Consider the following 15181-nt stretch of genomic DNA (forward strand, 5'->3'; position numbering starts at 1 on the left):
TGGTATAAATCCTATTTGATCATGGTATATTATCCTGGGGATGACTTTCTGTAGTCTTTTTGCTAATATCTTATTTAAGATTTTAGCATCAATATTCATTAGGGAGATGGATCTATAATTTTCTTTCTCTGTTTTCAATCTATCTGGTTTAGGGATCAGTGCCATGTCTGTGTCATAAAAGGAATTTGGTAGGACTCCTTCATTCCCTATTTTATCAAATTGTTTATATAGCATTAGCCCCAATGCTTGTTCTTTAAATGTCTGGTAGAATTCAAATGTAAATCCATCTGGTCCTGGGGATTTTTTCTTAGGGAGTTGATTAATAGCTTGTTCTATTTCTTTTTCTGAAATGGGACTATTCAAACAATTTACTTCCTCCTCTGTTAATCTGGGAAGCCTATATTATTGAAGGTAGTTATCCATTTCACTTAGGTTATCAAATTTATTGGCATAAAGTTGGACAAAGTAACTCCTTATTATCTCTCTAATTTCCTCTTCATTGGTGGAAAGTTCTCCCTTTTCATTTTTAAGACTAGTAATTTGATTTTCCTCTCTCCTTTTTCTAATCAGATTTACCAAAGGCTTATCTATTTTATTGTTTTTTTCATAAAACCAACTCTTAGTTTTATTTATTACTTCAATAGTTATTTTACTTTCAATATTATTAATTTCTCCTTTTAATTTTAGAATTTCAAATTTAGTATTTGATTGGGGTTTTAAATTTGGTCTTGTTTTAGCTTTTTTAGTTGCAGGCCCAATTCTGTTTTCTAAACATCTGTCCCATTTCAGCTGAAGCACTAGTTTGGCTCTTTTCAAAGTTTCCTTCTTGTTCTTACCCTAATTTCTGGGTCAGGGAGACTTTTCCACTGAAATTAGGATGTGTCAGTCCCAAGTTCGCATGCCAAAATGTACTGTTCTCTCTAAAATGTAATGTTCTCTGTTGAGGTTTTCTTGGGGTCCAATCCCACTTAGTACCTTGTTTCAAGCTCTGGCCCATAACACCTGAGTATAGTGGAATACAATGGCCTTTTAAAGTTAAGGTCTTAAAAAAAATACATATATATGTGTCATAATAGCTTTTTATTTTGAAAGATAATAATAATAATACTGGACATCTTCCTGATTGCACCTTAATTCTAGTGCTGTTTCTTTTAGATTATATCCAATTTATGCTATATATAAATTGTTGGCAACAGCATAGACTTCGAGGTATCTTCAAGGTATGATCATTCAAAAATATCAATATCAATATATATTAAAATAGCAATATGTAATATCAATCACCCAATAAACATGTATTAAGTGCTTACTAAGTTTAAGGGCACGTCCTAAAGGGTAAGGATTGAAAAAAAAGCAAAAGGGAGCTGCTGTCCTCAATGTAACTTGGATCTGTCCACTGCTGGAGAGCTCGGACAAGAGTAGAGCCATTTATGAGAATATAACTAATTTATGAGAAGCCACTAGTTCTGGAATGTTTCTGCTGAGGGAAAAGGGCACATGCCCTCACCCAATATGGCGGCATAGGAGGCACCGTCAGTCACGTGTCCTTCTCCAACTTTTCAAGGGCTATTCGTCCGCTTCGAATTTCCGCTAGAACCGGAAGCTGGGGGGTGGACACTTTCCTTTAGTGCTCCGCGTGGGTGCAGCTACCTTAGCGGGCTCCTTTCTCCAAGGCAGATCACTTTGTAGCCTGCATCATGGTGAGTAAAGTTGGGAACGCGGGGAAAACGAAGCGAAGCTTGGGTTGGGGAACTGGCCAGAGCAATTCGGAGGCCGGGGCCGGGCTGGGAGCCGGGGATGAAAGAGATAAGGAGAACACTGCAGAGGGCGGGGCCGAGCGACCAAAGAGGTCAGAGGTCAGGGGAGAGTAGGCGGGGAAAGGGGGAAGGTTGTCTGGGTCACTGTGTTTCAGATGGGGGATGGTGAAGTCAAGTCAAAAATGTCAAGTCCTAATTCCTTGCTAGATCCGGCGCGCACGGCTGGAGATGCAGAGAAAGGCAGAAGAGAGTCTGCTCTCGAGTATGGTGGGAAACAATAAGCAAACAACTAGGCATTTACAGCTGTTTCCGGGATAGATTGGTGGTGATCAACTGAGAGAAGGGACTAGCATTAAGGGGAATCGAGAAAGAGTTCTTGAATTAGATAGATTTCCGCTGGGACTTGAAGAAAAGCGGGAAAATTAAAAAAAAAGAAAAGGCATGAAGAGGGAATGAACTCCAGGTGTGAAGGGCCAGCGAAAGCGCCCTGCGTTGGGAAATGGGGCGGCTTGTTGGAGGAGCAGAAAGGAAGCCAGTGCCTTTTGAATCAGAGTATGTGAGGGGGCGGGCTAACATGTAAAGTGGAGTGGTAGACGGAGGTCAGGTTAGGAAGAATTATCCAAGTCTGAGGGGGATGTGATCCTGGAAGTAATAAGGGATCGATGGAGTTCATCGGGGCGTGCTTATATGGAAGATGACAGGATCTTGGAATTGGGTCAGAGGCCATGACCATTCTTAGGGAGTAAGAGCCCAGGGTGTGTGTGAGAGTGAGTGAAGGGTGGGAGAGTGTCAAAATCATATAATTGGGGAAGGGCAAGGCTAGGACCTCAGGAAAGGGGTAAAGGTCAAGACCACAGTGATTGGAAGCATGGCAACTCTGCAAAAGAGGGAGAGAAAGATGGGAAGAGAACAGAAAAGCACCTGGTGGAAAGTAGTTGGTCCAGGACCCAGAGTCACTATTTTTCCCTCTTAATTCCCATAGACGGTGGGCAAGAGCAGCAAGATGCTGCAGCACATCGACTACAGGATGAGATGCATCCTGCAGGACGGCCGCATCTTCATCGGTACCTTCAAGGCCTTTGACAAGCACATGAACCTGATCCTGTGTGACTGTGATGAGTTCAGGAAGATCAAGTGAGGAGGGGGCTGGCTTGGCAATCTTGGGGTATGGGGGGGAGGAGTGTGGAGGGCAGGTAAGCTAGGTTTCTTGTGTTTATACTCAAAGAACTCTAACTAACTCTTCTCTCTAAGTCCTGACCACTATCTCCTTCCTTATTCCCCTTCCCCACCTTAGTGAATTTTGAAGACATTCCTGTACCCAGACAGCTACACTTAGATATATACTAGCACACATCATCTGGAAATGATAAAAAAGCACAGTCTGTTGGGAGGAGCTTTGGTTCGGGTAGATGATAGCTAAATAAAGTATTCAGTTCTTAATATGACTATGACTGTTTCTGTGAAATCTAGGACATATATTTTTATAATCATATAATCCAGAGCACTCAGTTCTGTAATACACTTTTCTGTAGTACATAGATGTCTATGTCTAGGCCAAATTTCCCCATCTATAAAAGAGGGGGTTAGATTAGATGGTTTCTCAAGTGCACTCTAGTATAATATCAACTGTTCTTCCCCTCTTGGAATGTGGTCTAGTAACTCTAATCTCCATCTTCTAAAGCCTTTTTTGGTTCTGTGATTTGGAGAGAATACTTAGTTATCTGGAAAGAGGCCCTTCCTGCTCATGGTTTGTTAAACTACATGTTCCAGATCTTTATTCCCAACAAGCAGATACATGTAATGAAATGTGTTCTTGTCTTTATTTTAGTTTTAATTTTTATCTTTTGATTTTTTTTTCACTGAGTTCATTTCCAAATATAATTATTATAGTATAAAAAGAAACAGGAAAAAATGTTCAGCAAAATTAGCCAATATTTGATGATTTGTACTTATTTAATAAATGAAATGCTTTGAGATAAATTCACTAAAAATTATATTTATGAAGTCTTAGTACTATGAAGTCAACAGAAATACTCTCTTATGTACTGATATTTAACGTTCTCTGAATCTCTGTCAAAGGACTTCATTCTATAGGATTATCTTGGGGTGAAGGCATCTTGTAATGTAGTTAAGGATTTTAAAGGAGAATCTGATTTTTTTCATTTACTAAACATTAACTGTTCTCTGTATAAGACACTGTGCTTCGAATTCCAACAAGTATAATGATGAATAAGACTTGGATGCTGTCTCCAAGGAGCTTCTAGTCTAGTAGGTGGAATATTAATTATGAAAACATTTATAATATAATATTTAGAATGTAATCCATGCTAAAAGAGGTACAATTATAATTTACGTGTTTATTAAATCCTTGTTATGTGACGTTATGCTCTGACTCTACAAAAGGCTGGATTTAAAATTATATCTGCTGATGATTGCTTGTGTGACCTTAAACTAGGTCCTTTCCTTTCAGGACCCAACTTTCCTCTTCTGTAAGATGAGGGGATAATATAGTTTCTAAGGTCCATTCTAGGCTTAAATCTTGTGTTCTAAGGGCCCTTCCAGTTTTAACATTCTGTGTTCTAAGGTTCCTTTCAGTTCTGACATGCTATGTTCTATGTTTTAAGGACCCGTCCAGCTTTAACATTCTATGATTCTAAGTCTTCCAACGTTAAGGATCCCAGGACTCCTTGAGTAAGTTATGGGCCTAGTGACAAGGTGAAGGTTTTGAGGGATCCTAGGAAGCCTAGGAGCATAGAATTGCCTGTATTGTGCAGGCCGTATTCATCAGCCCATTCCACTAACATACATATTTCTGTCCTTCAGGCCAAAGAATGCAAAACAACCTGAACGTGAGGAAAAGAGGGTTCTGGGACTGGTCCTGCTTCGTGGGGAGAACTTGGTCTCTATGACTGTGGAAGGCCCACCCCCTAAAGATGTAAGGCAAAAGGGTTGGGAAAGGACAGTAAGGGAACTCTCCAATTGGGTTTGGAGGTACCTTCCTAAGAGAGAAGATGTTATGTTTGTGACTCTTTTGGGGTAAACTGGGTGTTTAGAAGCCAGAAATTAGTTATAGTAATAATTGCATGCCTAACATTTAAGTTTGGCTGGCCTTAATTAAATATTCTGATAAATTTAGTTACCAAATGGCTTACGAAAAATCTAGAGATTTTAGGGCATGCTAAGATAATAAATATGTTTGGAAGAAATTTGAACACCATGACTATCCCCGTCCCTGTGAGAGTGTCTCAGAACATCAGTGCTTAGGAGTAAAGGATTCCAAGGATCACAGAAATCAAGAGTTGGAAGACCTTACAGAGCATCTAGTCTACCACCTTGACTTTAAAAATCAGATGTCACATAATCAAAACAGAAACATTCCTTGTGACTGCCCCTTTCACACAGGGGAGGAGAGCACCAATTATTCAAAGCAGCATTTAAATGGCGCTGGGTGCTTTTACTCTGAACACCAGTCTGATCAAGGTCCTGTTTACAGTACTGTTCCCATGGTAACATTCCCCAAACTCATTTGACCACAAAAATACCTTGGGACTTGGAATAACTTATACTGTATCTTGATGGAATCCATTAATGCTAACTGAGCTTTCCAAAGGAATAAAGGAGCCTTGATGAAATTTTGTATCAAAATAGAGAAAAAAAATTCTGCATGTAATACACGTTTGATACATTTAATATTTCACACAGGAAAAATTGTGACTATTGTTGTAATTTTCTCCTTGAATCCCTTTTTATTTTTCGGGACAGGAGAACTTCTAGGTCAGTGTCAGGAACTGCAGTTGTTTAAGAAGAAACTAAAAATGTTTAGTGTGGAAAAAAGAAGGCTTGAGTGAGAGTAGAGATGGAAAACACAAAGCTATTGTCTTTGTGAATTGGAATAGAACTGTCTTAGGCCAACAGTCATTAGATTCATTCTGTTTAGGTTCAAAAGGCAGGACTAGGAGCTGTGGCAGAGAGGCAAGTTTCAACTCAAAGCCATTTCTTCTCTCCCCTGCCTGTTTTTCTTAGACTACATGTAATTTAGACTTTATATGATGATCTTGAGACCATTTAAGGAGCTCATGAGAAATGATGGCTGCTGGAGGATTTTGGTTAAAAAAAACAAAACAAAACAAAACAAAAAACACTGCTTGAGCCAATGCTTGTGTTGTGTCTTGATGACATCATGTCATAAGTGTAGGTGTGTAAGCTATGGTTTATAAGCAATTTTTTTTTCTTTTTCTGTATATCTGAGTATTAACAGCAAGCCATAGGCATGGGAAGTGGTGGTTTTTCGGTACTAAGTATTGAGCCTTAGTCTTTGCTTCCCCATAAATGACTTATGTTTTCTTTTTCAGACCGGCATTGCCCGTGTGCCATTAGCTGGCGCTGCAGGAGGCCCTGGCATTGGCAGGGCTGCGGGCAGAGGTGTACCAGCGGGTGTTCCCATGCCCCAGGCTCCTGCAGGCTTAGCAGGACCTGTCCGGGGAGTTGGTGGGCCTTCCCAACAGGTGAGGAGCTGGGCAACCATGACATCTTCCATCAATCGATGAATAAGCATTTATTAAATGCTCACAGTGTGCCAGACACTGCTGAGCATTAGAACTGCAAAAACAAAAATAAAGTAGTCCTTGGCTTTGGGAGGCTTATTTTGTCAGGGTAAATGAAGTCGGGCCATGGGTGTTGGGAAGAATCTAAAGGAGAGTCTTTGTAAATAGTGGAGGTGTTGAAGCCTTAAATTCTGGGGTATATTCCTGCAGAGTACAACCAAATATTCAAGACAGCATTGGAACCTTTTCTTGGAAGGCTACAACAAATCAGGCTTCCTGAGTAGGGCAAAGCGCTGGTGATATCTCTTTTCTTTTCTCACTTAGCCCCACTTTTTCCCTAATAGAATTTATTGTATAAGATAACATACTCAATGAATGAATGTGAATAATCCTTCATTGGATTATAAAGTTAATGAGAGTAGAATCTCTGTTGTATTTAACTTTATGTCCCCTAAGGATGGAGGTGAATTTTCATTCAATCAAGAGGCATTGTTTTTATTTTAAACATTTTTATCGATCTCTTTTACTCTTAGATCATCTTATATTTCTGAATATATTTCTTTTCTCTCTTCCCTCCCAGAGAACCATCTGTTATAACAAAGAATTTAAAATTGAATAAATGTTTTGCAAAACTAGCCAAAACATTAAAAAAAAAGTCTTAGATTCCCTGTGATGTTCCAACCCTATAATCCTCATCTTTGTTAAGAATGAAAGCAGATGCTTTCTCACAACTTTGCTTTAAGGCCAAACTTGGTTATTGCAATTTCACCAAATTCAGTTTTAGTTGTTTTGTTGTTCTTTTCATTTATATTATGCTTGATATGTATTTTATTTTCCTGATTCTGTTTACTTCACTTTGTATCACTTTAAGTTTTCCTTGCTTCTTTGTATTCATTTTAGTAATCATTTCTTACAGCACAGTAATAGTCTATTCACATATCACTTTTTTTTTTTTTTGTAATTCCTTAATCATTTTGGCATTTACTTTTTATTTTTTTCCCTTTGAAGAGATTATAAATCAATTGAAGAGGTAAAATAGGCACCAGGAGTAGTAAGTAAAAATAAATATGGAGAGCAATAGCATTAGCAAGAAAAGGGGTTTAATATTTAACATATATAGGACTGCTTGCCATCTAGGGGAGGGGGTGGAGGGAGGGAGGGGAAAAATCGGAACAGAAGCGAGTGCAAAGGATAATGTTGTAAAAAAAAAATTACCCTGGCATGGATTCTGTCAATATAAAGTTATTATAAAATAAAATATTAAAAAAAAAAAGAAAGAAAAGGGGTTTGAAGATGCATTAAAGGAATAAGGCATTTACTTTTTAGTCAAATTGACAAGTATTTATTGAGTATTTACTGTATGCTAAGAACTATGCACTGCTATATATAGTTTAATCCCTATGGTATGTATTTTATCGTTTGCATTTTTGGGATATATACCTAGGATTAAAGACATTTTAGTCACTTCTATATAATTCCAAATCACTTTTCAAAATGATCGGGCAAATTCTCAAATTCACCAATGATACTTTAATGTGTCTGCCTATCTTTCCACAACTCCAGTTTCCATCTTGTGTCATCTTTACTAATTTTATATTTGTGAGATGGAACTTCAGAATTTTGATTTTGATTTCTATTATTATTGGTTGTAGAGCACTCTTTAATATAATTGTTCATATTTTGCAATTTTTTTTGAGAACTGTTTAAGTCTTGACCATTTACCTATTTATAGTTAAGTGTTGCAGTGGATTAAATACTGGACTTGAAGATTTCCTGCCTCTGACACTAGCTATGTAATTGGGAAGTAAACTATCCTCAGTTTTCTCATGTATAAAAAGGGGATTATAATAATAACTATCTCCCAGGGTAATTGTGAAGATAAAACACTTGTTAGCAAGCAATTATTAGATACATATTATGTATCAAGCATTATACTAGGCCTTAGAGATACAAAGCAAAAAAATGAACTAGTTCTTGCTCTTAAGGAGCTTACATTCTATCAGGTGAAATTGTGTATGCATAAATTAATACCTATAGATACATATAAAACAAATAGAAAGTAATTTGGGGAGGGAAGGCATTAGGAGCTGAGGGATTGGTATGTGAGTTCAAGGTTCTAAGAAGCAGAGGTAAAGTAGGAGTGTATTTCAGTGTGGGAGAAGTGTGTCCTTGTCAGGAACTTTAAGAAGGGTAGTTTGACTAGATTGTGGCATATATGAAGGGACAAGTGATGTATATGTAATAAGGAGAGAAGTGTTTATTCAAATCAAGGGAGTGCCTAGTTATTAAGGGCTTAAAAGAGAAAGTTTATTTGTCTTTAATCCTGAAGGTCAGTAGAGAATCAATAGGGAGTTTTGAGTAGGGTAGTAAGTGACAGATCTGACGCTTAAGGCAGCCTGCTTTGGCAGCTGATTGATTTGGAGGGTAAAAGAGAATGAAAAGGCAGTAGTAGTAAGCATTTAATAAGTGTTAAATTGACTTGAATTCCCGTGCTTCAAAATTCAGATTCAGTTAGTATGCTAATTAATATCCTTAGCAGAGAACTAGTCAGTTTCAGTTAGAAGTATTTTATTAATTCTTCATTAATCATAATAGTAGTTCATGGCTCTGTTAACTAGGTTTTTCATAATTACTTTGTGGTATAATAGACAAAGCAAATATAATTACCATTTACAGGTGAGAGGTTAAGTTCTTTACTCAGTGTCATAGAGCAGTAAGCATTGAGTAAAGGGAAATTAATTTTTGGAAAAGCATTTACTATAACATCAAACACTGGACTTAAAATAGAAAAGAGATAAGCCATCAAAAAAGAGCTGTATTTTAATGATAGGTGATTGTACTTACCCAAGAAATTGTGAGAAATTCCTGGGATGATAAGTGAATTGAGACTGGAGTAGCCATGACAAAAGGAAGAAGAGCTTAGGAACATGGAGGACAGGGTGTGCTTGAGGCAGCAGGCAAGAAAAAGTCCAACCAAAAAGTAAAACCTGTCTGGGGTGGGCCAAGTGAGGTGCTCAGCAGTCATGGCACACTCCGGGACCTGCAAAGATGAGAGACCAGGATGTGGTCTCTGTTGCAGAGGGCCCAGTGGCTGGCCTCAAGATGGCAAGGGTATGAGATGAAGCACTAGTGTATCTTGACTCCAACTCTGCCTATTGAAAGTGAAGCTGTGCATTAGATGCTAGAAGGGAATGTTAAAGGAAATACAAGATAAATTTCTTTCATGAATGTTTTCCTTACTTTTTAAAATTTAGTTTTTTATAATTATGAACTTGACAAATACCAACAAACATGAATATTTCTTTATACAAGGAACAGTGAAATGAAATGTATTAAGCAAAACAAATCTGCATATTGGTTATGTCTGATCCTGGACTTCCTGTCTATCACCAGTGGTTAGTTAGTATGAGTCATCGTCAGTCTTCTGGAATTGTGATTGGTCATTATAATAATCATAGTGCTTAATTGAGTCTTTCACAGGTGATTTCCTTTACAATCTTTTAATCATTGTAAAAGTTGTTTTCCTGCTTCTGTTTACTTAACTCTTTTATTAGTTCATACGAGTCCTTGATTTTTCTTAGTCTGTTCCTTTCATCACTTTTGTGGCTCAATCATCCCATTTATATATGTAATAATATAAAAATACTATTTGCATTTATCTCATTCAGGTGCATATAACAAAGTTTATTCAGCTGTTCTCAGTTGACAAAGACCCACTGACAAAGAACAAAAGTTCTGCCATAAATATTTTTGTGTATATGGGTCCTTTTTCCTTTGATCTCTTTGGTATATGTGCATGCCAATATTTCTGTGTCAAAGGCTGTGCACAATTTATTTACTTTTAGTGGCATAGTTTGAAATTGCTTTCTGGAATGGCTGTATCACTTCAGAGCCCACTGAATGTGCCAGTCCTTCCATATCCTCTTCATTCTTTTTTCTCCTCATTGCCAATCTCATGGATGTGAGGTGAAATCTCAGAGTCGCTTTTTTAAAAAAATACACAATCATTGTATTTTAACATTTTATCTAATTACTACAACCTGTAAAGTAGCAAAACATCACATGAATTTTCATGAATTTAGCAAGACTGGTTAATCAACCAATAAATTAATGTTCATAGTTTCCATGGATTCAATAGATTTTGCCATTTCTCTTTTATATTTGGAAAGCATGATTAGCTTACTCTTCTGCAGACACAAATATCAGTATGAGGATCAGCATCAATTTTAAAGGTAAAAGAGCTCAGTGAGTCTTTGTATTAGAAAAACCCTTTTATTCTCAAAGATCGTACCACTTTATGACTGTCCTAATCTGGAACCAGTTCTAATACTAAAAAACAAACTAGCAGTTCACCACCAATAGAAAACTTGATTTGATGTTTATAACTTTATTTTTAGATTCTCTTTTATTTATAAGTTAGCAGTGCCTTAACTATTTTTTGCATGTCAGATTTGAAAGATTTCCAACTATTTTCTTGGATTTTCTTATTCTTACATTCAGCCATGTTCTAATAAGTTCTAATAATAAATATTTCCTAAACTTCAAAAGTCCTTAATAGCTTATTTGTTGTTTTTGGAGTCTTTAGTTTTCTTTTTGAGAAAACTGAGCAGGCAGCTGGATATAGTGCTGTGTACAATGTTCTCTTGGTTCTACTCACTTCCCTTAGCATCAGTTCATGCAAGTCTGCTGAAATCATCTTGCTGATTGTTTCTTATAGCAAAATAATATTCCATGATATTCATATGCCATAACTTAATAAACTATTCTCCAGCTGATGGGCATGTACTCAGTTTCCAGTTCCTTGCTACTATAAAAAAGACCGCTACAAACATTTTTGCCCATGTGGGTCCTTTTACAAACTCTTTTTATGATCTCTTTGTGATACATAGTAGAGACATTGCTAAATTAAAGGGTAGGCATAGTTTGATAGCCCTTTGGGCATAATTACAAATTATTCTCTAGAATGATTGGATCATTTCACAACAACACCAGCAATGCATTAGTGTTTCAGTTTTCCCACATCCCCTCCAACATTTATCCTTATTTTTTTCCTGTCATCTTAGCCAGTCTGTTAGATGTGAGGTATTACTTCAGACATGTCTTAAATTTGCATTTCTCTAATGAATAGTGATAATAGAGTATTTTTAAAAATAATTATAGATGAGTTCAATTTCTTTATCTGAAAATTATCTGTTCATATCCTTGACCATTTATCAATTGGAGAATGACTTGTTTTCGTATAAATTTGCTCTCATTCTTTATATATTTTAGAAATGAGATCTTTATCAGAAACACTGTAAACAGCTTTCTGCTTCCCTTCTAATCTTGGCTGAGTTGCTTTAGTTGGTGCAAAACCGTTTTGATTTAATGTATCAAAGTTGTCCATATTGCATTTCATAATGTTCTTCTTTTGCCATAAATTCCTTCTCCAAAGATCTGATAAGTAAATTATCCTTTGCTCTCCTAATTTCCTTATAGTATCCACATTGAATATTGTCCTATAGTTTCTTTACATCATATCATACCCTGTTTTCAAGTCCTTTATTTAATATGGAATTTCCTTGAATACCAAAAAACTATATGAAACCATAGTTGGAGGAAAAAGTTATAGCCATGGTAATAAACTCTTATTCCACTTTCTTTTATTTTCTAATTCGCCTATTTATTTTTTTCTAAAATGAGACATTGGTATTCTTTATCAAAGCCATTAGAGCCACCTATCCTTGTATAAAATTATCTACATTATATGTGTTAGTCCTGTTCTTAATGCAAGTTCTTTGGTCTTTCCAACCTTTGCCACCTTATGGTTTAAGGGGTCTCATTATACCCAGCTGCCTGCTCTTCCCTCAAAGGAGAATTAGGCTTTTCAGAGGAATTGTTTTATTTCACTTTTCTTATTACTAATGATTTAGGGCCATTTTTTAATAGGTTATTGATTACTGTCTTTTAAGAATTGCCCGTTCATTTCCTTTGATCATTTATTAAAAAATGACTTGAACATTTGAATCAGTTCACTATTATGTCTTACATATTACACTTTTTCCAAAGAAATTTGTTGAAAAGCCCCCCCCTCCACCTAAAATGTTCTGATTCATACTGTATTGATAGCTCTCTTGCAAAATCTTTTTAGTTTTATTTAATTTTTCTGTTAATACATTACCTCCTCAGTTGTCTAGGTTTGAAATTTCAGACTCCCAATATCTACTAAATCAATAGCTGCCGAATCATTTCTGTTCATTGTTCAAGTGTCTCTTGTACCTTTTCTTTTGTTTTCATTCTTTTTGCTACCCTTTAGTTCAGGCTCTTGTTCTCTCTTGACTTGGAGTGTGGTAATAGCATCCTGTTTTCCCTGCCCCTAGTCTCCTCAAGGCAGTTAATCCTTTAGACATCATCAGGACTGTCTCTCCAATGTGTGATTCTGGCCGTGCTGCTCCATGCTTTTTAAAGCTTCTTAAACATGCTCCAAAGTATCTTAAACTGTAGGTTGCCACTCCATATGGAATCACATAACTGAATGTGGAGGTTGCAAAAAATTTTGCAACAGTGAAAAGTTTCTGAACACAATGACAAAAAAATTAATTCAACATTAAACATGTAATGAATTTGAGGTGTTTCTGGCAGTGCTTACCCGTGTTGCATGATGATTTTACTATAGCCTTGGTTCTGAATGTACATGTACACTTTGTACTATGAAAGGCTGCCAGAAATACCTCAGCTCAAATCTAAGATGGGGTTGAGTAAAATTTCTTGGGTGAAAAGGAATTGTGATTGAAACAAAATTAAGAAGCCCTGCTTTAGACTTGTGTTGAAGACTGTACAATCTGACTTCATCCTTCCTTTCCAGTATTATTTTACATTGTCTTAAAACATTGGAGAAACATGAAATGATTATAAGTTCACATTCCTATCATAACAACTATCCCACTGCTCCTTTTTTTTTTTTTTTTCCTGATTTATGTCCACCTATATTTGTTTATACTGAATTCCCATTTAACTTTTTTTGTGTCTCTGTTGTAATTTGTGGTGGGAGTGATAGTGTAGATCCTTCTCCCTTGGACTTCCCAAACATTTTGTTTCACACTCATCTAATGCAAAGTTATATATTATTATAGACATCTATATTGGTATTTTAGTCTGTTAGATTAAACTTGTTGAAGCCAGGGGATGTCTTCTAGACTTGGTATCTCTAATGCCTATACATATAGTAAATACTTAATACTTGTATTTTTTTATGTGTTTTACGGTTTCCACCTTTTGTGCCCTCTTAGGTGATGACCCCACAGGCAAGAGGGACTGTAGCTGCTGCTGCAGTTGCTGCCACAGCCAGTATTGCAGGAGCCCCAACACAGTATCCCCCTGGTCGAGGAACTCCTCCCCCACCTGTGAGCCGAGGGACACCTCCTCCAGGTAAGGTGTCCTTAGATAGAACTTAGACTAGTTGGTAGGTAAGGCATCAGCTGGATTAATGATGAAACATAACCTCATCTGAATCTGATGAAGAGTTTGAATTACTCAGCAGGATTACTCTGAAGTCCAGCCTGGATGATTGTTTAGGGGCTTAGGGCATACTCTTTCCTAAGAGAGGAACCCTGGCTTTTGGGGGTGAGTCATCTTTGAGCTACAAACAGCCACCATGTGGATGATGGAGCTTGAGACAGTGGCTCTCCTTATAAAACTCTTCCCCTTTTGTTACCTGAGTGACTTTTTCCCCTTCATGCAACTCCTTACAATTTTCATACAGCACTGAATTATTTTCTGGGACTTCTCTGTTGCAGGCATGATGGCCCCTCCTCCTGGAATGAGACCTCCCATGGGCCCTCCAATGGGGATGCCCCCTGGACGAGGGGCACCAATGGGCATGCCCCCTCCTGGCATGAGACCCCCTCCTCCTGGGATGAGAGGTGAGTGGAATAGATGCATTGGCAGGTCCAATGTGTTCAGTGTCGATTTTGTTCCTATTATTCTCTTCAGCCCGAGTTCTTTTCATGGGAGCACAAAAGAAGAAAAGTAAAAATCATAGATGGATTGATCAGAATTCTCTAGAAGTGATTTTTAGTCAACCTGTGTTCTTACTGTTACTTGGGGAGATAGGTTTTGGGTTAATAGTTCTCCTGGGCCCTGAATCTCCTTTGCTTTCATGCCTGTGAGCTTTGTTTTCCAGGAAGGATTAGATATTTATAAAGATATTTATAAAAATTAGATATATTTATAAAGATTTATTCTCACCTTATAGTACTTTTTCTTTTCTGAGCCTCAGTTTCTTCCACTGTGTAAAAGGGAAAATAATACTACTTTTGTTATATATCTCTCAGAGCTGTTGTGATGAAAATGCTTTGTAATCTTTAGAGCATTTTGTGCTCTGTGAATTGTATATCTATCTCATGGGACTCTTTTGTTTTCTTTATAGGTCCCCCTCCCCCAGGAATGCGCCCACCAAGACCTTAGGATTTCTCAGCTGCTGTGATGCTGCCTCTGTCTTGAGGCTGTATATAGTTTTGTGGGCTTTTTGTATAAAGTGTGCTGCTTTTAAATTGATTAATAATAAACTCTTGAGGGAAAAAAAACTGTTGTGTGACTGTTGAGTATTTTCTGTGTCTGTTGGAAGCGTTTGGAGGGGGTCCAGAATTTAAATCTTCTAAAACTATGCTGATTGTTATATGGGCTAGCGTAGTGGAAATGGTATTTAGCTGAGTTACTTTTGTTCCTTTTTTATTCATCTAGGTGACATCTGGAAAGAAAAAATCAGAGGTTATCATTTCTTTCTCCCTTCTGCCATTGTGATAACCTTGGATTCAGTTCCCTGTTTTTTCCTCTTGTCTCCAAGTTTGCAGACTTAGGAAAATAATAGTGATAATAAGCATTTAAATGTTTTTTTTAAGG

At 37.1% G+C, this 15181-nt stretch overlaps 2 protein-coding genes across 4 annotated transcripts in view; both read left to right on the forward strand.

Annotated features, from left to right (window-relative positions):
* Positions 1–1602: 1602 nt before the first annotated feature.
* LOC127550782 (small nuclear ribonucleoprotein-associated protein N) lies at positions 1603–14865 on the forward strand. 3 transcript variants are annotated; one of them, XM_051979963.1, is made up of 7 exons: positions 1603–1700; positions 2740–2891; positions 4581–4692; positions 6110–6262; positions 13570–13708; positions 14077–14202; positions 14709–14865. In XM_051979963.1, the coding sequence occupies exons 1-7, from the start codon at positions 1698–1700 to the stop codon at positions 14744–14746; spliced, it is 723 nt and encodes a 240-aa protein (XP_051835923.1). In that variant the 5' UTR covers positions 1603–1697; the 3' UTR covers positions 14747–14865. The 3 variants fall into 3 exon arrangements, with proteins under 3 accessions (XP_051835923.1, XP_051835924.1, XP_051835925.1); XM_051979964.1 differs by lacking the exon at positions 1603–1700 and adding an exon at positions 1933–2309; XM_051979965.1 differs by lacking the exon at positions 1603–1700 and adding an exon at positions 4382–4448 and having other exon boundaries at positions 2822–2891.
* Positions 1603–15181, forward strand: part of SNRPB (small nuclear ribonucleoprotein polypeptides B and B1) — a 29154-nt gene continuing 15575 nt past the window's right edge. Inside the window, exon 1 of the mRNA XM_051979960.1 lies at positions 1603–1700. Within this exon, the coding sequence (XP_051835920.1) occupies positions 1698–1700 (3 nt within the window). The 5' untranslated portion in view covers positions 1603–1697. The remainder of the gene's footprint in view (positions 1701–15181) is intronic.

The sequence above is a fragment of the Antechinus flavipes genome, chromosome 2, assembly GCF_016432865.1.
Source record: "Antechinus flavipes isolate AdamAnt ecotype Samford, QLD, Australia chromosome 2, AdamAnt_v2, whole genome shotgun sequence".
Lineage (NCBI taxonomy): Eukaryota > Metazoa > Chordata > Mammalia > Dasyuromorphia > Dasyuridae > Antechinus > Antechinus flavipes.

Excerpts from the sequence above, each read along its gene's own strand:
- LOC127550782 (XM_051979963.1), top strand. Across the intron at positions 4,693-6,109 it reads AAGGCCCACCCCCTAAAGAT|ACCGGCATTGCCCGTGTGCC; the intron begins GTAAGGCAAAAG and ends TTTCTTTTTCAG. Across the intron at positions 13,709-14,076 it reads CCGAGGGACACCTCCTCCAG|GCATGATGGCCCCTCCTCCT; the intron begins GTAAGGTGTCCT and ends TCTCTGTTGCAG.